Here is a 25,537-nt window from a genome sequence, read left to right as displayed (position 1 = left end):
AATGAGCATTGCCATCAAGTCGTCTAGTAGAATGGGATGTTGGTATAAAGTGTCAGCAGTGTGGCCCTAACTTTGGTTGCGGTGGATCAGTTCAGTAAAAGGTGGAATCACCATACAACAGTGGAAGATTCACAACTATCTCTTAATTTTTCTTATGTCAGTGAACCAGAGATAATTCTGAACATATATTAAAATTAGTCATGCTTTAATACTCAACAAAATAAACAAAAATCTCCAAAAGTATGTTCCAAGAATAAAAAAAATAAAAAAACAGGGTGTATATGCCCTGGTACAATCAGAAAATCCAGGAAAAACGTGAAATTTTTTCGTATGGGAAAAGCCCAGGAATGACGCCAAAATAAAACTGTAGTTGGAAAGAATGAGCCAGTTACAACAACAAAACACAGCGACACACAACCATCTACCAACAGCAAAATGTCTGAAACCCTTTAGGACAAAGACTATACAATAGTTCGTAACAACAGACTGCCTTCAATGAACATTTCCTAGCAACTGTTTACATTTCTAACAGGTTTATTTGAGAAGTGTTACTTTCAACATAAATTTCCTTTTACAAAAGATGGATTATGTTACATGTGAGAATGTGCAATGTATTCCTTAAATCACAAAGCATTTGACTCTCATTCAAAACTTAACACTTTGAAGACAAACCGTGTAGAAAGATTTTGGATCCAGAAGACAAGCCATTTATGCCATTATTTAAAATTTTACCGGCACATTTTGACAGTTCAGAGCAATACTGTTGTAACTAGCATTTCCTATTCTTTGTAATATAACAAAGTGAAAGTTCCAGTATTTCCCAGAAATCATTCTGGGAACATACACTTGTGAATGCTGCTTAGAATGTCCTGTTGTTCCATTGTTATTAAGTACTTTATAGCAAAAAATCTTCCAGAAGTTATTTTGGAAATGTAATTATCATAAAGTTATTGATGTCTGACTAACTTACTATCATACTTCACTGAAATTGTACTACATCAGCATGTAGCTACAAATGTGAATATCTTTATTTCATAAATTGTGTTGACAGTAATGATACCTGTATGACATTTCTTATTTCCAAAGCTTTCTAGCACGTGAATATGATAATATGTCAGCACAACATAATAACAACAAAATAATTCCAAGGGTAAGACTGTATGTTAAAATTAATATTGAAATTAAAATAGTTGTAACACTTCATTCTTCTTCTTTTTCTTCTATATTATGAGGCTCTCCGTGCTTCAGATTCTTGTAAAGTCCTTGGTAACCTGTTTGAACAATATTCTTCTGGCAGAGGAGCATCAAATTAGAAACCTTTTCCTCTGAAAGTGGCAGTAATGATGGATATGCATATGGCAGGTGTTCCACAACATGTTCTACACTTGTTCTGTGACCTCGAAACTTGTGCATTAAACTAATGATATTGCAGTCTTAAGTCATTTCCATATGCAAATGACATCATCCATGGTTCTCTTTTCCTCACCATTATTACTGTGATATCAAACCATCTTATCCTTTCTCCACTTTCAGCTTTAGTCCATCATTGGGCCTTCGATGAAGCCCCTTGAAATCAAAGAAATCCTATGACAGCTCATGTGTGTCATACCTTTTTCCATTTTGCTCTGGTGTGGCTGCTAGAGTGTATCACTGCTGTGCTACACAAATATCCATGCCCTTTTTTTGCTCTCTCAATAACAATGTGCTCGCTCTCCCCTTCATTCTGGGTATGCCCCTTCTCAAGAAACTTTTGGGTGATCAAATCAATTTTTAGGGTACTCACACTGTACAGATATATGGAAAATGTAAATCTGTTTCAGTTCTGACCACTGTAGTTGTTATAAAAGAAAGAGTTCTGTAGCCATTCTCACTTTGCTGCTTTAGGAATTTGTACATGCAACTAGCTATGTCTCTGCTTCCTCTGTGTCTGATTCCCTTGGCCACATGAAGCACATTGTATACCTATGTGGTATATCGTAAGATTGTATGTGCTCAGCTTTCTTTTGTAATAGAGCAAGGATACTTCACAGTGTGGAGTGTTGAGTTCCTATTGAAGTCAAAACAAGCAGTCAAAAGTGTAATGTCAATTTTCACCTTCAGCTTGTCAGCATCTTTTTCTGCAGCCTTTTTCTGCTCGAGCCATGTCTTTGTTTTTCAGATGTCTTTGTGTTTTTTCCTCCAAAGTAGTCTTGTTTTCTGGTTCAACATTCTTGTAGACCTCACACTCCTCACATGTATTCCTTTTAGATTCGAAAAACTCAAGATGTATTCTGTATTGAAAACTTTTTCATACATCCAAGCCAATGCATATTCCTTCCCATCCTGTTGGCACTTCCGAATGTACATTCTGTACCCCTTTCGAACACTGAGGGTGCTATCGAGATATTGCATGAATTACCCTTTCTAATGTAGAGTGATATTACTTTATCGAGAATCTATATGAATCTATATGATTTCTTATCCCTTCTATAATATTATGTGATGTTCGCTGATGATTAGTGTGCTTGCCACATTTGCTCTTACCCACTAAACCTTCTGGACTAGTTTTCCCTAAAATTGTTTACACCCACTGATCGGTAATAGCAAATGTGCGCAAAAAATAGTTTTGCATACCTTTACTACTTGATTTTCAAGAATAAATCTATATTATAATACGCAAGTACAAATTCTTCTTCTTGGAATTTTCATGATCTGGTTGTTCAGCTGTACTTTCTAAGTACAGACAGGACTGTCTGTATTTAAAAAATGTGTCAAACAATTTTTGTCTTTGATCTAATGATATTTTACCTTTATAGTTGCACCTTGCAGCTATTCCAAGACCTGGACCCATCAGCTTTACGTACACTTCTTTTCCTCTTGAATTAATATATACTTTTCCTTCTGATAAACTTCTTTGCTAATGTTTCACCTCCATTTCCACTCCTCTCATTTGTTCAGCAAAACTAAATCATAAAAGAAGTTTCGATCAAAGGCCATGCAAGCTGCTGAAGATATGAGTGCAAAAGGATCGTAACAGCAGTTGCAGTGGTATTACACTGAAAATATACAGTGTCTGTAGTTACAACATTCAGATATCATCTTTGTATGATGGATCAGTAAATGGAACGGAGCACTGGTGATGTCATTTCACAGACGAAATATTGGCGTGGACAATGAAGTGGCATTGTAACTTCATTTTCTGCCAAAGTGTAGTCATGATAGTATTGTTCTGACCAATCAGTTTGTGTCTGATAAATCTTACAGAGTAACACACACAAAAATGACCAAGCTTCAATGTTGGTTTTTCATATTTATATTAGTATTACAAATTATGCAACAACGATGGCAGAAAGTATGATTTATGAGCAGTTTCATGCATAATTGGTTTTTCCATGGAAAAATCAAAGTTTTTGATGGAACATGTATTCACCCAGCTAACCCATGAAATGTTTGATGCACAGCAGTGAAATGTATAATCATGCTTGTCAGAAATTTTCAGTTGGTGCAATGTAAGCTGTGCTTTTAGGGTCCTGCCTCACCACACCCTCAGAAAAAAAAAAAAAACAGCAAAACATTTTTAACAACCAATGGTATACGTGAGAGCTTAGTTTTTCTTGTAGTTATAGTACTGTATTAATTTAAACCATTAATTTTTCCTATTTGTGGGTTCATGTTACTTAAGAGTGATGTTATGATGTAACTGGATTGATAAAATCTATTCACCAAGTGGCGGCAGGAGAACACGCACACAAAAAGATTTAACTTATGAAAGCTTTTGGGGCCAGTGTCCCCTTCTTCCAGCATAAGAGTTGAAGGGTGAAGGAAAAGGACTAGAGAGTTTTAGGAAAAGGGATACAGTTCGGAAAAGTCACCCAGAACCCCAGGTCAGGGGAGACTTACCGTACGGGATGAGAAGGAAATGTCGCTGTTGTCTGACTACATGACATGTCCTACGCTCTCAATATCTGCTGCCTATGGCAGGCAAGATCACATGACATGAGATACGATTGGCTGACAAAAGTGCATTGTGCAATGCAATCTCAAGTTCAGTGCTTCATAAGCTACTGTGCTGTATTTGGTGCAGTTCGTATTTGTACTTTCACAGTATGAAGATATACAGTGTACATGTTGCCATGCCTCCAAAACGCATTCCTTTTTGCAAGGGTTTCATTTCCTAAAGTGATGGGAAGTTGTACACTGGAGTATAAAACCTTTCCATTCAAATGATTAATAGGTTTTACAGCTCAGACGGAAAGTATAGTGTCACTGAACACGTGGAGTATAGTGTATTTTCGTGTGGGAAAAAGTTATTTGTAACCGGAAAATTGGAGATTTTTTCTTGGCCACATATACACCCTGAAAAAAATTTAGAAAAGGAATGCAAATACAAACAAATAACCGTCATATTAACTTTTGCCCTTAGAGAAAATAAATTGTTTGATTACAATTAACATGAACTATAATGAATTTAATATAGTGGCCAACTACTCTACTCCCTTCTGTACACATCCTTCACACAAACAATATCAACACCAGAATAACTCAGAATTTCATGCAAAATACTTCTCAATGATTGTGATTGCAAACGGTTAAAACTTGGTCATGCACCTGCTGCTCATTTTGATCTATATCTGTGCTCAGTACCAAAATGCCTCTGGTGACAAATAAGTACAGGCACTTGGCAAACTAAATGCAAAACATGAGTATGATGTACTTGGGTAACCAGTTCGGCAGACTACATTTTATGAAAGTGGGTGATCTCACCCAAGGTTGAAGTGCATGTGGAAAAGGCAGCTACGTAGGTGGCAATGGTCAGAAATTTGTGGTGCGGTGAGTCAGTTTGTCACCATCTTGGAAAATGATATAGTTCATGTGTATTGAACACAGGATCTAAGCTCATTGTAGATTCTCTTGACCTCACCATTAATATCTGTTACAAGCCCAATATTTTAGATCCCTACAACCAGCATACCCATCCCTGTGATTGTCCAAACCTTTCAGCAGGGCTGACACCAGTCCCAGGATATGATGTGTCTCATTCCGTCTGATGTATCCTCAGCAGTGGATAACACCTGGTACCTATTTTTAAGTCATAGGTAACAGTTGAGTGTCCAGTGCCCACATTTGTCTTCCATTTCAAAGCCTTTCACTCCAGCACTGACAGCCTTTCATCCTCACTTGACAACAAAGTAACCAGATTAAGTGCATCAAAAAGTATAATGGCACTAGTTATTGTAGTTAATAGTTGAGGCAAAGAACAGATTGCATCTATTGCCCCAAATGCCCTTTCATCGCTGGCACAGTTCTTATCCATCTTTCACTGAAAGTAAGTTCTGAAGCAGAGATGAGTGGAAAGGTGTGAAATTCACAGAGACACAGTACACACCTTCCAGTTTTTATGGTAAAATCACTCAGAGGTGGTACTTTCAGTTCTTGAAGCAGCCATGTTCCTTCTTCGGGAAGGAAAGAGCAATTGATTGAGAGAACAAGGGAAGGCTGATGCATGAGTACAAAATTTCAGTTTGATCAAATAACAAGAATTCAAGTAATGATTGATAAAAATTTTGGATCACTAAGGCACTTTCAAGTATGTGAAGTTCATAAAAGCCTGTGAAAAACAGAAATAGGGTGCTGAGGCATTCTGTTAAGTCAAGGGGGGGGGGGGGGGGGGATATAGGTCAAAAACATTTGAGAAACACAAACATAAGACTCGTACATTGTGTAGGAAAATTGCCAGGTATGCCTAACTGAGGAAAAGTAGTTCAAGACTTTCACAGAGGTGAGGGGGCACATTCTCGTAGGTGCTTCTGGCATGTAAACTTGTGTTGTTGATAGTGTTTCTACATTTATACATTTTCATTTACTTAAATATTGATATTTTTGTATCAAAGAACTGAACATTGTTCTTTATTTCTACAGGATACTACAGAATTTCAGAATAGACACCACAGGAAATTGTCCAAAATAGATAGAATGGAAGAGAGAAAGAAACGGCTTCTTCTGAGACACCCGCTGTCTGTGGAGATTGTGATCAAACAGAAAGGTGAGATCTAACATCTGCTAAAATATACACCAGTGTCCACAACTTAAGTGCAGTCCGGAGAAAGGCAACTGGACACAGAAAAAGTGAGCCAAAGTGCAGACAGTACTTTCTAAACTTGATTAGAAAGTTAATGAAAAGAAATGCATTATACTACAGTGCCTTGGCCACATTTGCAGTTCCATGTGAACAGAGGACAGTGTCATAAGCGATTTAAAAGAAGTAATTTTTCTGCATAGCCTGTTCTTTATTTTGAAATTATGAGTATATTTAATCATTGTGCAGTTAGCTATTTCACCCTCTTGGACATTACAAGCTGCAGTTGTCGTCATTGCTGTCATCATCTTCAGTCCAAAGACTGGTTTGATGCCGCTCTCTACTAGTGTCTATCCATGCCACACTCTTCGTCTCTGAATAACAATTCAATCTACATCCATTTGAACCTGCTTATTGTATTCATCTGTTAGTCTCCCTCTACAATTTTTACCCCCTCCCACCCCCACTTCCCTCTCTTCAAAACAGATAATTCCTTGGTGCCTCAGGGCGTGCTCTGTCAGCTGCTCTCTTCTTTTAGTCAGGTTATGTCATAAATTTCTTTTTCCCCAGTTCGATTATGTATCTCCTCATTTGTTATTTTATCAACATCTTCAGCATTTTTCTGTAGCACTACATTACAAATGCTTCTATCCTCCTCTTGTTTGAACTCCTTATGGTCATCGTTTCTGTTCTGTACAAGGCTACAATTCAATAAATACTTCAGAAAAGATTTCCTATCACTTAAATTTGTACTGGATGCTGATAAATTCTTTTTTTGAGAAATGCTTTTCCTGCTGGGTTCAGTGTGCATTTTTTTATCCTCTCTACTTTGGGCATCATCAGTTGTTTTGCTGCCCAATTAGCAAAACTCATCTGTTTTTAGTATATCATTTTCTAATCTAATTCTCTAAGTATTATCTGATTTAATTCAGTTACATGCTGTTACCCTTGTTTTACTTTGTTCTTACTGATCTTATGACTTCTCTTCAACACACTATACATTCTGTTTAACTGCTCCTCCATGTCCTTGACTGTCTCTGGTAGAGTTACAGTATCATTTGGGAACCTCAAAGTCTTTTACTTCTTGTCACTCTAATTCCATTTTTGAATTTCTCCTTGGTTTCCAATACAGCCTGCTCAATGTGTAAATAGAATAACATTTGGGATAGACTACAAACCTGTCTCACTTCCTTCTCAACTACTTTTTGCTTTCATGTCCTTCTGCTTTTATAAATGCAACTTAGTTTCTGTACAAACTGTAAATAACCTTTCACTTCCAGTATTGTACTCGTGCTACCTTCAGAATTTCAAAGAATGTATTCCAGTCAGCATTGTCAAAAGCTTACTCTAAATCAACAAATTACATAAACATGGGTTTGCCTTCCTTTAACATAGCTTATAATTTAATTCATAGTATCAGTAATACCTAATATAGTACTACATTTCTCTGGAACACAAACTGCTCTCCCCTGATGAAATGGCTTGCAAAATCACCTGACTTGAACCCTGTAGAAAATCTGTGGAGCATGTTGGAACAGCAGGTAAGACGCCATCATCAACATCCCCGCAATTTGAATAAATTAAGCGATCAAACCCTTAGCAAGTGGCTTAACACGGACTTGAAATACTTATCAAGTCCAGGAGCAGAATTACACAGTATAGTATGATGTGTAACATGACTAATTTTTTCATCTGGTGAGCTAATTATGCTACTAATAACAGGCAAATAGCAGCTCTCCTGTACAAGGTCTGTTCAATAAATAAATGTTATTTTTTGGCGGTATGTGAAAAATATTGGGCTAGCATGCCTGCTTTCTTAACAGGATGCTGACAGTCAGTGAAACAAGGAGGTGATACCCTTTTTGATTTCCACCAACACGGACCACCAGAGTGTCATTAGATTTATGTTAGCTGAAGGGCTGAACCCAATCAAAATTCACAGTTTTAAGGCAGTGGGGTATGGTGAAAGTTGTTAGAGTTAACACAAATGTACCAGTAGGCAGATAAGTTCAAATGGAGTGCAGGAAGTGTTGAAGATTCACCGTGTCCAGTCGTGGAGAACAGTATTCTGAGGACTGATACGTTGATACAGGAAAACAGGTGTATTACGGTGAGAGATATTGCAGCAACAGTGAACATTAGTGTTGGATCAGCCCACCATATTGATGTTCAAGGGAGTGTGTGCAAGGTGAGTTGCAAAACATTTGACATCAGAAATGAAAGAAAGGTATATGGTTGTGTGCAGGGAGAACTGAAAATCATCTGCTTAACCCCCCCCCCCTCCCCCCTCCTGCCCCTCAGTCTTGTATTTCTCAGATCTGGCACCTTCAAATAATCTCATTTTTAACCCATTGAAAGAACCTTGTTGTGGCTCAAGGTTTGCTGATGATGGGGAAGTCCAGGTAGCAGTGCATAACTGGTTCCTCAAGCACGCCCCCAAGAATTCTTTGTACATGGAATTGAGAAGCTGGTCCATCGCTGGCATAAGTGCACAGAACCTTAGGTGAATTATGTTGGAAAATAAGTAAGTGTTCCATTGCATTCTCATAATAGATTCTTTAAAAAATCAGTTTTTTGATTGAATGACTCTTGTAAAATTGAGGAGGCAGAATTGGCCTTCTTTCTAATTTAATTTATTAAATTTACATGACATAAGCATGAAAAACCATTAAGCATTATATTAATATTTTATTGTTTATGCAGTATACAACTTGACTTCTCTGATGTCACTCATTCTATACCGCTGAAGATTCTTGATGGATCTGTGGGACATAATCAAATGAATGAATACCATTTAAACCTATTGTTACAAGGAAACCAAAATTATTTCAACAGAGAATGTGCTGGAAAAACTGCATGTCCAAATTAACATTTAATCTTATAATGTACTGTTGGGCTGTCCTTAACAATTAATCATAATAGGCAGACTTCACTGTCAAAATTTCAAATTCATGGATTGGCTCTTGATTCACAATGTACCGTCCTGGGAGTACATTGCAGGATGTCAGTTGGAGTGGTGTATATAATGCATCTTGTTTCTGTTCTGCATTTAGTGCATTTCTTTCCTCCTTCAACATATATTCAAATTAAAACTGATAATCAAGCCTACAGTTCAACATTAAGGGAACTATGGACAAAAAAGGAATGTAGGCTGTGAGAAACATGAACTGCACAACAAGGTTAGGTTAACCAGGGATGTCCATCTAGTCTTATTTTACAAATATTACTGATGTATATTGAAAGATCCAATAGAAATGTTATGTATTATATCCCAACTCAATAATTTCAAGAATAAAATTAATCTGTATGAATGCAATTCAAAAGAGAAAGTGGAAAATTCGTAATAATAGACGGAAAGTTATCGAGTAAAACAGAAGTAATATCCGGCGTTCCCTAAGGAAGTGTTACAGGCCCTCTATTATTCCTAATCTATATTTACGAGATAGGAGACAATCTGAGTAGCCGTCTTAGATTGTTTACAGATGATGCTGTCATTTACCATCTTGTAAAGTCATCAGATGATCAAAACGACTTGAAAAATGATTTTGACAAGATATCTGTATGGTGCGAAAAGTAGCAATTGACCCTGAATAAAGAAAAGTATGAAGTTATTCACATGAGTACTAAAAGAAATCAGCTAAATTTCGATTATGCAACAAGTCACACAAATCTGAGGGCTGTAAATTCAACTAAATACTTAGGGATTGCAATTACAAATAACCTAAATTGCAACGATCACATAGATAATATTGTGGGTAGAGCAAACCAAAGTCTGCAATTCATTGGCAGAACACTTAAAGGTGCAACAGGTCTACCAAAAAGACTGCTTACACTACACTTGTCCACTCTATTCTGGAGTATTGCTGTGCGGTGTGGGATCCGCATCAGGTGCGACTGACGGATGACATCGAAAAGTACAAAGAAGGGCAGCTCGTTTTGTATTATTGCGAAATAAGGAAGATAGTGTCACAGACGTGATACGTGAATTAGAGTGGCAATCATTAAAACAAAGGCATTTTTCATTGCGACGGAATCTTCTCATGAAATTTCAATCACCAGTTTTCTCCTCTGATTGCGAAAACATTCTGTTGGCACCCACCTACATAGGGAGAAATGATCATCATGATAAAATAAGAGAAATCAGGGCTCGCACAGAAAAATTTCAGTGCTCGTTTTTCCCACGTGCCGTTCGAGAGTGGAACGGTAGAGAGACAGCATGAAGGTGGTTCATTGAACCCTCTGCCAGGCCCTTTATTGTGAATAGCAGAGTAATCACATAGATGTAGGTACATTTATTAAAGAAAGTGAAAAAATTCTGTTTGGGTATTGATTACTTCTCAATGTAATACTTAAAATTGCAGTCATTGCCAAAGAAAAAGTTTTTCGCTGTGTGTCTGAAGAATTATCAGAAACATTCAAGTAATCTGAGGTGAAATAATTATTTCCTTATAAGGCAAAACTCTTGTAGATTAAATACAATTACAAGCAAAGTATTGGCTTGTACTTAAACACAGTGCATCATTTTTCACAAGATATTTTTGTACACAGAATAAACTATATTGTTGTTAGGTTGTGCTACATCTGCTTGTAATTATTAACTCTGTCTTCAGGTATGGAAAGGTTCATATTCTTCAAAAATTGATGGGCATCAATGAAATGATTAAACACTCACAGTACAGTGTCAGTGCCAGAGACAGGGTCACGTTTATTTGAGCTGTGCTTGTGTGAATGTATGTGTGTTGTGTACTTTAGAAGAAAGCCTTTTGGCTGAAAGCTCACATGTTTAGCAGTCTTGTTGTGCCTGTCTGCAGCTCAACATCTCCTCTACGTAACAAACAGCAATCTATCCTTTTCATAATATTGTCAAAATAAGTGGTGTACTTTATGTTATGAAACTTAATCATTTCGAGTAGCCTCCAGTTGAAGACAGATCACTATTGGCATAGCTTGTGGTTCGTTATTTGACCCATTTCTGAGGTTGTTATTCATATAGCACCTTCCATTTTACACCAGTAAAGCAGAAGTATTTGCAAAATTGTATTATGGAAATAACTTGGGGTCAACGTCTTTGAATCTCTTTTAGGTAACTTTCAAGGCAGAAGCTCTTCATTGATTTATTCATTTACAGAGTTTACTGTTACATTATGTCAGAAATTGGAAACAACAGTAGCACTGAAATGCAAATTTCTTTATGCCTGGCTATTGAAGCAGGCAGTGCAGTGGTAAAACCCCAGGCTCGTATCCAAGAGTGGTAATTTGAATCCCAACCCAGCCATCGAGATTTGAGTTTCCTAAATGACGTGAGAAAAATGCTGTGGTGATTCATTTCAAAGGGTATGGCCAGTTTCCTTCTCCTGTTTGACATGTTGCATGTCCCTTTTACTTTACTCTTGTAATTTCGCTGTAGAACAACACGTCATTGTAATACGGTGGACCATCTAATTGTTAAACAGGGGCATGTGTTTGACAAGGGCAAAGACTGACATCAACATTGTTCAGAACTCATTCACACATCTCTTGCATGAATTTAATGCAAGATAAATTAAAATGAACGGCCTTTAGTCTCAGGATTGCTGATTGCTATGAGCAAAGACAAATTAATGACTGAATGCAATACGTGTTCAGTTATTACATCGCTTCACAATGACCTGCCGACTTCATTGGATCCTATCTGTAACAAATTATACAATAGCAAAAACCAAAATTATACAATAGCAAGAACCAAAATTGTCGAAACAGGGAGTGGGTAGGTCTAAAGTAAATATGAAAGTTCTAAACAGTACTACATTTAATTACTTTAAACCAGCAAACAGTATAATTGAAACACAACTTGCACATGCAACAGACCATTTCAGTATTGCTGACCATCAATAAATTTCCCTATGGTGTCTCAGAATACATTAATTATTATTGTTACATTTCATTGAACACACAGATGTTGTGTAGATTTTTTGTTCTTCCTTATACACAAACTATTAAGGAAGGAAAAAAAAAAAAACAAACGCACAGGAGACTGGCTCTTTACAAACAATAAAGAAAATATATTCTTCCTTAAAAAAGTAACATTTAATAATCTTGATAGAGCATTGAGCCTTAATATTCTCCCTCCCCCCCTCCCTCCCCCCCTCCCTGCCCCCTCCTTCCCTCCCTGCCCCCTCCTTCCCTCCCCACCCCCCTCCTCAGTAGTAGGTGGTTCCAGTTATCTGCAAAATATTTTATATTTTGACAGCTGTTATTGGCACTTAAATCATGTTGCAGTATGTCACACCACCCCTGGCTGTGACATAATTCTTCACTCCTAGTTTTGTGGTTTTTTCCTCTGTCACCATTTAATTTTCAGTTGTGAAACAAATGAAAACAGGGAAAGCAGATAAATTTATCTTCTCCTGAAAGTTCTAAAGCTGAGCAGATGCAGAGAGAGGCACATTCACATTTTTGTAACAGATTTTCTAAAATAAACAGTGAGTCTTAAAATACAGTGGTGTGGACTACCTCAATTATTTTTCTGCTTATTCATTCGTAATTACATTTCAAAAAGATGGAGAAGCCAAGAAATACAAACAAAGTAACCAAAAAATTTGTTCTGGAAGTCGCAGTCGTAGCAGAAAAAGTTATATAAGGATGTGCTACAGTAAAAGTCGAAGATGTGTTCACTGCAGGTTGTGAGATAGTGGTCAACTATGCACTCTGTTTTTCATTCTCCCTGTGCCTCATTCTTTAATATAATTAGGAAGTCCATGCGACAGGGATCATGGCTTTCATTTAAGCAGTGCTTTATGTCTGTATGAACACTACCTCTGTATTATGTGATTTTTACAAATCAGTGGCTGGCAAGCACTTGGTAAATTGAACTGCAGACCCGTAGTGTTGCTTAAATTGAAGCTATGATCCCTCTAAGATAGACTCCTTAATTAGATAGTCCAAAAACAAGAAAGCTTTATAGGTAATAAATTCAAACCCAGAATTAAGATAAATATAAATATAAAAACTTATGTAAATGGTCACTTTATAGCCAAAAAGTCACTAAGAAATTGTTTTTTGTTAATGTCACTTAGACTTTGGACATCGTAATGGGTCTGTTGCCTAAATTCATGTTTTATCCAGTTGATCACCTTCACAACTAAGAAAACAGGAGTAAATGATGATGGCTGGAGACAGTATGGCAAGGAGCACCCCACTATGTAGTGCCGATAACCACTGCAGTGATGATTTGACAACGATCAAACCCAGTCACATGATTCATAAATTAAAAAAAAAACCTTTTCATTTTAATCTCTTGTGTAATAAATACACAAAAAGTCCCCTATTTATGACTAGGAAATTCTACTTGTCAGATGGCAATATATCTGTTACAATCCCCAGAATGTTGAAAGGCAACTTTCAATAAAAATCCTGTACCACTCAGCAGTCTGCATGCAGGATCACAGCTGTCCTCCTTCAGGAATGGAGTTAGCGTTGCTGCACAATACTACTAAAATGTCACTCGAACTGGCCATGCCAGATGCAGTAAATTGTAAGCTGGTAATTAGTTCTGGAAAAAAAGAAGCCTGCATACATGAAGAAAAATTTCTTATTCTATAGTATAAATGTTAACATTTGTCCATTGTAACTCTAATAAGTCTAAACACATTTAACATTAAAATTCCTGAGCAATATTTTCTGTAACTGACTATAGTTTTTATCTTTCTAGATGAGTTAAGGGTTCCATTTTGTGCACAATATGTAGATGACACCTAGTTTTGTTCTCTGTCTGAGGTGGTCCAAACAATGGTCTTAGTGTGCCTACTGCAGTGTCCAGTCTGGGACCAGACTGAGCAATATTATTGTTGTGTTGTGTCATTGTTTGTAGCCCAATTAAGAGAATGAGTCTGACAAAGAAAAATTACAGGTCACTTACCTTACTTATGCTGGCATCATCTGTGGAGAGACAGGGTAGATGAAATTTGGTGTGTGTGTGAGTGTGTGTGTGGGGGGGGGGGGGGGGGGCACAAGCTGCATTGAACTCCTACCAACAAAACTAGATCTGCTGTATAATGGATATTATGTATTATATTCCACATAAATGTGCAGCAGACACAGAGCAGTAGAAGAGAGATGTCAAGGACATCAGCAAAGTTCCAGTTTAAACAAGGAGCAAGGAGTAGGGTCTAGTAACCAGTTTATTACACTCTTGTTAATAATCTCATCTGTCAGCACCAGATGACAACAGAGGAGGTCAGCTCAGGATTAGTGGCACGGACATGGAAAATATATGTGCATTAAAAGGCATAATGTGAGATGGGAATCTATCTCAATTAAAAATAGTGGCACAGTGCTGGTAGTACTTCTCAGTCCAGGTGGCATTAGCAATATATTTGCTGCTCATGACTGGGTCAGCCATCAATATAGTGTGCACTACGTGGAACTGTCAACTTGTCTAGAAACCTGAAAATGTATAAATAAACTTAACACTTTAATAATCTATGCATTTCACTTTTTTAGATGGAAACAGCCTGTCGTTAAACTTCAGTTATTTGGTGAACTTGCATGTTGTTACAGTAAAACCCCAAGTTAATCTTTCACATGCCATTCATGGAATATGTGCAGGGTAAGTTTAATAAACTATTTATTCTAGTTGATGGTCATTCTTACTTTGTCTTTTCAACTATTTTACCTTTATAACCAATATATTTATTTATCCAGTGCATACTGTGCAGTGAATCCTTGTTACTCCCCTATTTATTGAAGTATTAGCGCGCTGTAATTATCATCATCAGCAGCAGCAACAATGACAGTTTCCTGACATTGGCCAGGTCAGCTTTGCACATAAGCCTTCCTTTTTCGAAATTGTTGTGGCTTTCTTGGTCAAGTGTTTCCATTGCCTATTGGTTTCTGTCTTGGGTTCTTCGGCCTACAATTTTTCTGACATTTTGGCCGTGCAAGTAGATGGTGTTGTCAAAGCTTCACCCTTCATTGCTGGTGGCAACATTGGAGGGCTTTTCTCTGGCCAGTACAGCTGTCGTTCTCCCCATGCTACCTCCAACGGTTGTTCACTGCAGCATATAAATCCAGGATCCACTCACCTTGAGGCTTTCTTCTTCCTTCTTGAAAATTTTGACATGTTTGTAATTTTCTATCGTTTCCCTGAATAAGTGGGTATTGTTGCTGTTATCCTCCATAAGAATCTCTGTATTGGTAAAGTTCATTAAGTGATTGTTCTCACCCAGTGCATACTCTGCCATATGTGCAGGAATCAGCCATGGTGGAGTAAAATGCTGGGTGAGACCAAACATGTAATAAAATTCGCCAACACACAGGTTCTTGCAGTGGAGAAGAACTACCACACTAGCTTGTTCAGGGGAACCATAGAAACTCAGATACAACACTCTACAGCCACATCTACACATCTATCCTGTAATTCACAGACTGTTTCTGTACTGTTCCACTGTCAAACAGTGCATGGTAAAAACAAACACTTAAACATTTCTGTGCAAGTTCTGGATTTGTCTTATTTTATTATGATGATCATTTGGCATCAACAAAATATTTTCACATTCAGAGGAGAAAGTTGGTTTTGAAAAGATCTCTCCATAACGAAAAATGCTTTTTTTTTTCCTCAATGATTGCAACACCAACTCACGTACAGTATCATATCCGTGACACTTTCTTCCCCATTTTGTGATAATTCAAAACAAGCTACTCTTCTTTCTAAATTTTTGGATGTCCTTTGTCAGTCCTGCCTGGTAAGGATCCTATACTGTACTGCAGTACCAAATGAAATGACTGACTAGTATAGTGTAGGCAATCTCTTTAGTAGACATGTTGCATCTTCTGAATGTTCTCCTAATAAAACAAAGTCTTAGTTCACCTTCCCCCAACATTATGTGGTGATCAGTCGAATTTAGCTTCTCCATAACTGTAATCCCTAGGTATTTAGTTGAATTAACAGCCTTTTGATCTGTGTGATTTATCATATAACTGAAGTTTCACAGATTTCTTTTAGTACCCTTGTGAATGACCTCACGCTTTTCATTATTTAGAGTCATTTGCCACTTTATCGCCATACAGATGTTTTTTTTTAATCTTTTCCAGTTGGTTTTGGTCTTTTGATGTCTTTATGCAGTGGTAAATGGCGGTATCATCTGCAAACAATCTAAGATGGCTGCTCAAATAGCCTAATAATTGTTTATGTAGATTAGGAAGAGCAGAGGGCATCTACCACTTGGGGAATGCCAGACTTCACTTCTAGTTTACGTAATGACTTTCTATCAATTGCTATGAAATGTGACCTTTCTGATAGGAAAACACAAATTCAGTCATACAAAGCATTCAGTTTGATTAGAAATCGCTTGTAAGGAATGGTATCAAATGCCTTCTGAAAATCTATAAATATGGAATCAGTTTGACATTACGTGTCAGTAGCACCCATTACTTCGTGTGAATAAAGAACTTGTTGTGTTTCACGAGAATAATATTTTGTGCTGGCTCTGTGTCAGTAGAGCATTTTCTTTGATGTAATTCATAATTTTCAAACATAGTATGTGTTCAGATCCTACTGCAAATGGACATCAGTGACTGGTCTGTATTTCATCATGTTACTCTTCTTTCCTTTCTTGAGTATTTGTGTGACCTGTCCAACTGTCTTGTCTTTAAGTACAGATATTTCTCCATATGAGTGATTGTATATGACTGCTAAGTATGGAACAGTAGTTTCAATAAAAAAGAGGAAAGCCTCAAGACAAGGTGAATAGATCCTGGATTCCATGCTGCAGTGAATGACTGTTGCCGGTAGAAAGGAGAGCGCCACAGTGGCAACGTCCACGAAAACACTTCAGACATTCATGCAACAGGTAACACATACTCTTCAGCCATAAGCCTGACTCTAGTCTACCATCAGCAGTGGAGGAAGAAGCTTCGACAGTGTGAGCTGCTCATGCTGGTGAAACAGCAGAAAAATTGTCATGTGAACATTGATTGAAGCATCCAAAACATAAGCCAACACCCAATATGCCAGCAAGTGGCAATGAAAACCTCAACATCTTTGTTCTATGCCTATACGGGGAAGAGATTTTAAGATTGTACCAAAGCCTTGACCAATGACGGAAGAAGAAAGTCTGTTTGCTGTCATCTCTCGCCTTTGTATTGTGGTGCTGAAATGGAGGGATGAAGGGACCACAACAAAGTTCCTGAACTGTAAGTGCCTAATCACCACTGCCAGGCACATTGTATTTATGACTGAATGGGATGAGATGGTCATCCTGAGTAAATTCATGCAACATGGAGTGACTTCGCAAGATGATGGGCCAATTTTGGACATTTGCTATCAACTAAGTGGCAGCATGCAGCAAGATAGACAGCATCACTCATAGTAGCATGAAACATTGCACTGAGCGACAGAAGAGAAAATTTGCAAGATACAGAAAGCAGGATGACAAGCTGATTCCTGACATGTAATGCACTCTGATCAATGTCAGTGAACAACCGTTGACCTCAGAGGACTAGGCTGTCCTTCAAAACATAGAGAATTTCGCTATCAGCCCCAGAACTTTATCTATGAAGGATATCATTGCTGACACCAAAGTGGCCACCTAACCCTTCCTTGTGAAAAGACTGAGGAAATATGAATTGAACCCACAGGGGAGGGGGCAACAAGGGAATTGTGACCATTGTAAATGAGGATCAAAGATTATAAGCACAAGATTCAGGACCTATTAAATCCGATGACATACTGAAAGCTAAACACAGATCTGACACAGCATATCATGCTCAATACACATTGGTTGATCGAGGGATCTTCTCTCTGCACAGACAAACTGAAGAACCTTCCAATAGAAGCCTTTTCACTTCAACAGTATGGCTCACCACTGAGACCAATCAGAAGCACTTCTGGTTCCCCTTCTTGTAAACTGGTGAAACGCTTGGCACCTCTCCTTCAGCGATGTCTAGGAAAGAAAGACACATTCATAAATAATTCAGAACATTTCATTGTGAAGCTGAAGAAACTAAAACTTGGACCAAACTATATACTGGTTAGCTTTGATGTTGTTTTATTGTTTACCAAAGTGCCACATAATGATTCTCTGGAGTAGATCGGTTCCATTTTCCAACATGACATCACCAAGTTCTTTCATACATGCCTTACTGTGAGCTGTTTTACGTAGAATGATGATTTCTGCAAAACAACTGGAAGGTGTCACCATGGGTATTGCACTTAGTCCAATGGTGGCCAAATTTTTTGTGGAGCATTACAAAACACAGGCACTAGACTTGGGACCTGGTAAACTTAAGGTGTAGTACAGGTGTGTTAGCGACATCTTCTTTATGTGGAGCCATGACGAGGAACAGCTCAGAGAATACCTAACACATCTAATGTCTCCATGGCAACATAAAAATTTACTATGGAGGTAGAATGGAACCAACAGCTATGCTTTCTAGATATACTAGCTGTGAGGAATGGTGAGAACCTGGATGCAGTACATGTCGAAAGCCAACACATACCTGCACAGACTGCCAAATCATCACCCGAGCCAGAAAAGAGAAATGATTAATAGGCTCATATTGCACACAAAATGAATATGTGAGCAGCAGCACCAGGGATGTAAGATGCAACCCCTGGAAAGCATTCTGAGGAGCAATGGATAATTCACTGGTTGTGTTTCTGCCATACATCCCCAGGGTGATGGACAGAATAGGCCCTATATTGTGTAAACGTGGCATAAAGACTATTGTAAACATGGCATAAATACTATTGTCAGACTGATCAAAAAGATCAGACAGTGTCTCATATCGGCCAAAGATGAAAGGGGCCCATTTGCAGTATTGGGAATATACTGTATATCAGGTATGTGTGAACAAGTCTGCGCTGGAATGACTGGATGATTTGTCAATGTGAGAATCACAGAATATAAGTGGGTTGCATGTTGGGACAGCTAGAGGAATTGGTTGTTCGGAGCACTGACCACATAATAAAATTCAGCGGCACTGATGTTCTCACTGCTGAGTGCATGGGCACTTGTTAAGGGAAGCCATAGCAATTCCAGAAATGATAACAGTTTCAGCAAGAAATAGGAATGCCGCAAGGTGAATGCATCCTGGATTCCTGTGCTGCAGTACACAGCCATTACAGGTAGCAATGGGAGAACCACAATGGTAACAACCAGGGAAAAGTTCTCAGATGTTGGCACAAAACGTATCTATAATCTGCAGCTGTGAGCTTGACTCCAGGCTGCCACCAGCAGTGGAGGGTGAAGCTTTGACAGTGCCAACCACTCGTGCTGGTGAATCATAGAAAACATCGTGAAACAATCAGCGGCCAAAGAATTCAATACAGAAGCCAACAGGCAATATGCCTCCCTTTGTCCTTTTATCACCCATAACCCCCCACCACTGTTCTAACACCGTCACCCATTCCCAGTCCTCTTCTTTTCCTTATATATTCACCTCCTCAAATATCTCTTTGTCTTCCTCTTAGTCTTGTCTTGGAGCTTCAGTTCGTGCATCCTCCTGGGTGTTCTATCACACATCATTCATTCTCTTTACATGTCCTTATCACCTATGCCATCGGCACACGGGACGAGTTAGCTAACATTGATGTGGTGCTCAACCAGGTTTGTAACGTCACTTCCTGCTACTTCTCATTGTGAAGCCATTTCCTCGTGTGAAACACAAAATAAGTTCTGCACTATTTCGGCAATGTGCCACATAAAGTAGAACCCGTAAGAATCAAGAACGCTCCCTATGTCACAAGCAGAAAGCAAGATGCCATACTGTACTTGTCATGTTCAGCAGAAGCCCATATTCAATGGGTTTTATGTTATACATTACACCCTATAAATATATGCGGCTTCTAAGCACCAGCACGTTGAATGTCTTGAGATGAATCGTTATTAGTACGAGTTGTAATAAAACCACTGGAAAAGCCGTGTTGGTGGTTAAAGAATTTTCGCATTTTGTTATTTTTGCGATGTAGCTCGTGTGTAATGAAAGTAAGCCAATTTAAAGCAATGACCCATTTAAGATTCATGAAAAAATGATGTTCTTATTATGATTTATTAACCCTTTAACTGCACTGGACGTGCTAACGTGTGCGCCTTTGTACATGTCACTGTGTGCTCTGAACGTGTTCGCATGCCATTCCTTCTACCTGGTGCTCTGAACATGTCTACACGTAGGCACGTTCAGAGTACCAGGTAGAAGGACTGGTGCCGTGCGTAATAACGTTCAGAGCACACAGGGACAGGTACAAAGGCGCACGCGTTAACAAGTCCAGAGCAGTTAAAGGGTTAACAATCAGTAACATTTTGCAGAATAAATCACAGAAGAAGATGATTTGGGAGGCGCATGTCAATTTAGCACAGGTGGTTGAGCAACTGCATCAGAGAACCACCAGTAGATCGGACACGGGTTCGCATCCCGTCATATCCAACGTCTTCTTCTTCTTTTTCCACCTTTGCATTTTCCAAAAGCTTGTGGGAGTTTCATATGAAATTAAAAGAAATAATTTCTGTAATATTTGGTTTTATGTAAATATGAGTGTGCCCTGTGTCAGAAGTGAGTCTTTCTGATTTGGTGAACTTTTGTTAGCTGACATCTTTCCTGAGTGGACATGTATTTTCCGTTTTTGTTTTATTACACGTTCATGGTAAAATTTTTTTATTTATGTTCACCAAAGAGAGAACAACGTTCGTTTTAATAGAGCTAAGGTGGGAATTCCATGTGCATCCATTTTTGTGATCAAACTTTGTGGTTTGTGAGCCAAATAAATCCGCCAACCTCCAACCAATGGAGAGCGCAAAATCACACCAACCAGCTAGTACCATGTGCAGATGGTGCTGTGTCTCATGATGTGAGATATCACGTGTGTGCACGTCAACATTAGCTGCCTCGTCCTGTGTGCTGACAGTTTTAGGCTCTGCTGATTCTATCGGCTCCTGTAAGAGTACTCCTTTACAATCTTCCTTATCTTTCACTTCTTATTCTGTCCATCCTTGCTATTCTCTCTCTCTGCTCCAGAGAAAGTAAGTTGCTCAGTCACATGGTGTACCAGGTAGTTGTTGCATACAATGCGCCCCTTCCACACACACACACACACACACACACACACACACACACACACACAATCACCACCACCACCCCACATCAAAGACATCTGTCATTCACAAAGTTATAAATTTTTTTGTTTCACACTGTAGTTTGTAAGATTTTTTTTATGTTTGTCATTTATCACAGAATCATTTAATGTTACAATTTCGTCTGCAGATGTATCACATAAACTGTGCAAAAGTCAATGCGAATAAAGATGTGTGGGATTGGATCTTCATTGGTTATAACCTTTTCAGGCACTCGACGTGACTTCTACTGCTGTGGTGCATGTTTGAAAATTGAACAGTAGTTAAGATTCTATATCGTACTTTAGATGCTGAAATGAAATGACTGTGTAGTTGAACCAGATCTCAAGTTTGAGAAATAGAAGTTCATACCACCTCTGATAAGACACATCGAAGAAAGAACTGTAGTTTTTAGACCATCTTGTTAAGTAACTCTCTCCATTGGTTTCATATATACTGTTATGTTAATTTGAATGCTGTTTGTTCTGTATACAGAATGTGTTGAACAATAAAGAGTTTCATAAAGTTTCAATATTTACATAAAATACACAGACTGCCATAATATGAAATATGAGTCTACCATAATTTGATGTATATATATACTTCTTAAATTTGTTTGTTTTGACATTTTCAGTGATCTGATTGCACCTCAGAACATTTTGTCTTCACTTTTCCCAAGTGATTTGGGACTGGACAGCCCAAATGTTGCAAATTTGTATCAGCTACAACACATGGGACTTGATGGATTTGGGAGCTATATTTCTGAACTTGGCATTCCTTACGTATGGGCTCAAAACATTGCTGGCTTGGATTTCACAGGTTCTAAATCACATGAAATCATGGAAGCACAGGTATAAAGATGTAAAACCATTTATAAAATATCTTTTTGCGTGCATTTTGATAGAGATTAAAATAGAGGAAGAGGTTTTGTTTTTGTAGTTAGGAGATACCATGTATATATTGTCACTTGCTTAATGTGAATATAAAAATATGAAAGCAATAAAGAACGAATGTTTTAAATAATTTCAGGAAGGTATTTCAATCATGTACAAATTTGTATAGTCTTTGAAATTTTTGGCCCGAATATTGTTAACAGAAAATAAAAGCGGGTGTTGTTAATTATTCTGTGTAGTAAAAAATAATGATGCTACAATTTCAGATTAACATGTTCACCTTCAGATGGCTGTTCGTATTTGTCTTTGTCATTTAGATACAGCTAGACCCCATGTTTACACTTTTCAAGGGACTTTTTAAATTGTGTAACTTGAAATCCGTCAGTCTGTTTGGTGTAACTTAGGGGAAATCCATCAGTCTGTTTGTCTGTCTGTCTGTCCAACTATTAAAAATCCTTTTTCTCAGGTACAGGTAGATGTATCAAGTTGAAATTTGTCACTAAGGTTTGTGGTCCTTTGGTTGTGTAAAAAATAGAAGCTTCTAAGTCAGTGCAATGAAAAGATACTGCCATTTACATCATATATTTTGATACTTGCAAATTCACACATGAAAACCTATAGGGTACTTCCCATTGACCAATAATCATGACATTTGGCAAGAAACAAGGTATAACAGTGCAAGTAAAGAAAAAATGTGAAAATTATTAATTTGCAGTTATATGAAAAAAAAAATCTTTTGTCATTTGTTATCCAACATCAAACTGGAAATAAAAACAGTCTGTGGTTCTGCATTCAGGCTGACTGGGTCGCAACAGTAAAAGTCAAACATCATGAAAGAATTACTTTATTGCTCATATGATGCATATTGGAATTTATCCATCATCAGGTATCCAGGAGTGATTACTGCATGTAGATATGGAGTTTCAAGTTGTATGTGAAACAAACATTCTTAGTCTAGCCTCCGAATGTTTGTATCACATAGAACTTGAAATGTCATATTTACATGCAGTTATCACTCCTGGATATCTAATTATGAATAAAACAATATTATGAAAAGGATAGTCGCTATTCGCCACATAGCGGAGAGGCTGAGTCACAGATAGGAACATCAGAAAGACTGTCGGGAAGTGAGTTTTCGGGCAACAAGGCCTTCATTGAAAAAAGACAACATACACATGCATGTGACCACAGTCTCTGGCAGCTGAAGCGAGACTGCGAGCAGCACCACATGATGGGAGACGCACCCAGGTGGCGGGGTAAGGAGGAGGGTAGGTTGGGAAGGGGAGGGATAGCAGGATAGGTGTGGGTGACGCTAAAGTGCTGCTTGTGAGAGCATACTGGGACAAGATGAAGAGGGAGGAGGGCAGCTAGGTGCAGTCTGGTGGTTAGACAGAAAATGGAACCGAGCGGGGTGGCGCAGTGGTTAGACACTGGACTCGCATTCGGGAGGACGACGGTTCAATCCCGCGTCCGGCCATCCTGATTTAGGTTTTCCGTGATTTCCCTAAATCACTCCAGGCAAATGCCGGGATGGTTCCTCTGAAAGGGCACGGCCGACTTCCTTCCCCATCCTTCCCTAATCCGATGAGACCGATGACCACGCTGTCTGGTCTCCTTCCCCAAAACCAACCAACCAATAGAAAATGGAGGGGGAGAGGGGGTTGCAGGAAAGGAGAGAAGTAAAAAGACGGAGAGTGCATTGGTGGAATAGAGGGCTGTGTAGTGCTGGAATGGGAACAGGATACTACAAAGTCTTTTTCTGCAACCTCCCCCCCCCTCCCTTCCCCCCTCCCCCTGCCTAGCCTCCTGACTGCACCTAGCTGCCCTACCCTCTCTCCACCTCACCCTTGTGCGCTGCCACAAGCAGCACTGTATCGTTCCCCGCCCTTACCGTCCTGCTATCCCTTCCCCTCCCCGCCCCAGCCTCCTCCTTACCCCCACCACCTGTGTGTGTGTGTGTGTGTGTGTGTGTGTGTGTGTGTGTGTGTGGTATATTTTCGACAAAGGTCTTGTTGACTGAAAGCTCACTTTCCGAAAGTCCTTTTGTTGTGCCTATTTGCAACCCAGCACCTCCACTATATGGTGAGTAGCAACTATCCTTTTCATAATATTGTTATATTCCATCCTCAATTTTCCATTGTTTGATGATGAATAAATTCTGAAATGCATCATACGAGCAATAAAGTCATTCCTTGCCTGATGTCTGATTTTACCACTGCAATCCAGTGAGCTTGAATGGAGAGCCACTGGTTATTACAATCATGGTTGCGTGACTCCTGCATGGCTTTATGTCGTGTTTATATTGTTGTAATTAGAACTTTCTCAAAAACTTTGGAATCTTTGGGACCGATCTCTTGCCAGTATCGATATTGATAGCAGGCAAAAATGGTTGAGATTCTCTGTTCCCAGAATAGCTGAACAGTCTCCATATGTAATTAAGTGTGAATTCTACTCATACTTTCCCATTTTTTTAAAAAAAGAGTAGTATGCTAAATGTGAGATACCAGATGCCAACAGACAACATTGACTGATTACGTAAGATAGCAGACCCATTGAGAGAATAGGCTATATTCCTCTGTTAAAAATATGATTCGGTTAGCTGTTGTTTTGAATTATTATAACATTCAGATAGCATTTTTGGTCAATATTCTCATAAAATAACTGTTATTTTTATTTAGTTAAAGCTTAATAATCATTAAATTTCAAGTTTTGATCATGTTCAAAATTTCTCTGTTATTAGATGAAGCTCTGGTGGTATCACAGGCTAGGAGTAAGATGAAGCTGTACGTGTGTTATAAAGGTGTTAGCTGAAGTTACTAGTGTTTTTCAGTACTTTTTCTGCAAAAAGTTTCATTGATTAGTGATGGAAAACTTTTAAGTAAAATGGAAAGGAAATTTGTGAAGGCTGATAGTGGAAACCTTCTGAAAGTTGATGCATTTGTGGTCTCTTCATTCGTAAAAATCAACCCAGACTTTTATGTCCCAGAAATAAGAAATGTGAAAACTACATTGCATGGCAACAGGGATGGAAGTATTGTGACACTGCAGAAAGTCGCAGAATTATTGCGAAACTGAGGGAGTCTGAAATAGTCAGTGTGGTAAGAGAGGGAAGTGTTGGGAATAAAAAGTTTAGAGGTAGCACAACGCCTGACTATAGATAATTGGTTCAGAGGATTTAGGTTGTCGTTAACGTAGAGATGAAAGTCTTGCACAGATAAACTAATATTGAGAGCTGCTTCAAGCCAGCCTTTGGACTGAAGAACACAATAAAAACTACTGAATGTTGTTAACTGTTGTGATAGGCTTTTTTGTTTAATCGGTTTTTATAACCTCCTTGAGCTTACAAACTTCCCAATTTTTGTTCTTCCACTCACATGCTGTTCAGTAAGAAGGTGTGTAATCATAGGCACATGTCAGAACAATTAAGGCACTTGATTCTCATTCAGGAAAAGAATTTATTTCCCAGCTGCCTATCTCGGTTTAGTTTCTTCATGATTTCCTAC

General features: G+C 38.4%; 1 protein-coding gene across 3 annotated transcripts in view; it reads left to right on the top strand.

Moving 5' to 3' along the window:
* LOC126195077 (THO complex subunit 5 homolog) overlaps positions 1-25,537 on the top strand; it is a 158,826-nt gene that overhangs the window by 45,091 nt on the left and 88,198 nt on the right. For all 3 annotated transcript variants that reach the window (XM_049933536.1, XM_049933535.1, XM_049933537.1), the window contains exons 7-9: positions 5,899-6,022; positions 14,537-14,642; positions 21,776-21,992. In XM_049933536.1, the coding sequence (XP_049789493.1) occupies positions 5,899-6,022; positions 14,537-14,642; positions 21,776-21,992 (447 nt within the window). The remainder of the gene's footprint in view (positions 1-5,898; positions 6,023-14,536; positions 14,643-21,775; positions 21,993-25,537) is intronic.

This window comes from Schistocerca nitens, chromosome 7, assembly GCF_023898315.1.
Source record: "Schistocerca nitens isolate TAMUIC-IGC-003100 chromosome 7, iqSchNite1.1, whole genome shotgun sequence".
Lineage (NCBI taxonomy): Eukaryota > Metazoa > Arthropoda > Insecta > Orthoptera > Acrididae > Schistocerca > Schistocerca nitens.
The sequence above is the reverse complement of the archived record's forward strand: the minus strand, read 5'-3'. Positions and strand labels throughout refer to the sequence as shown.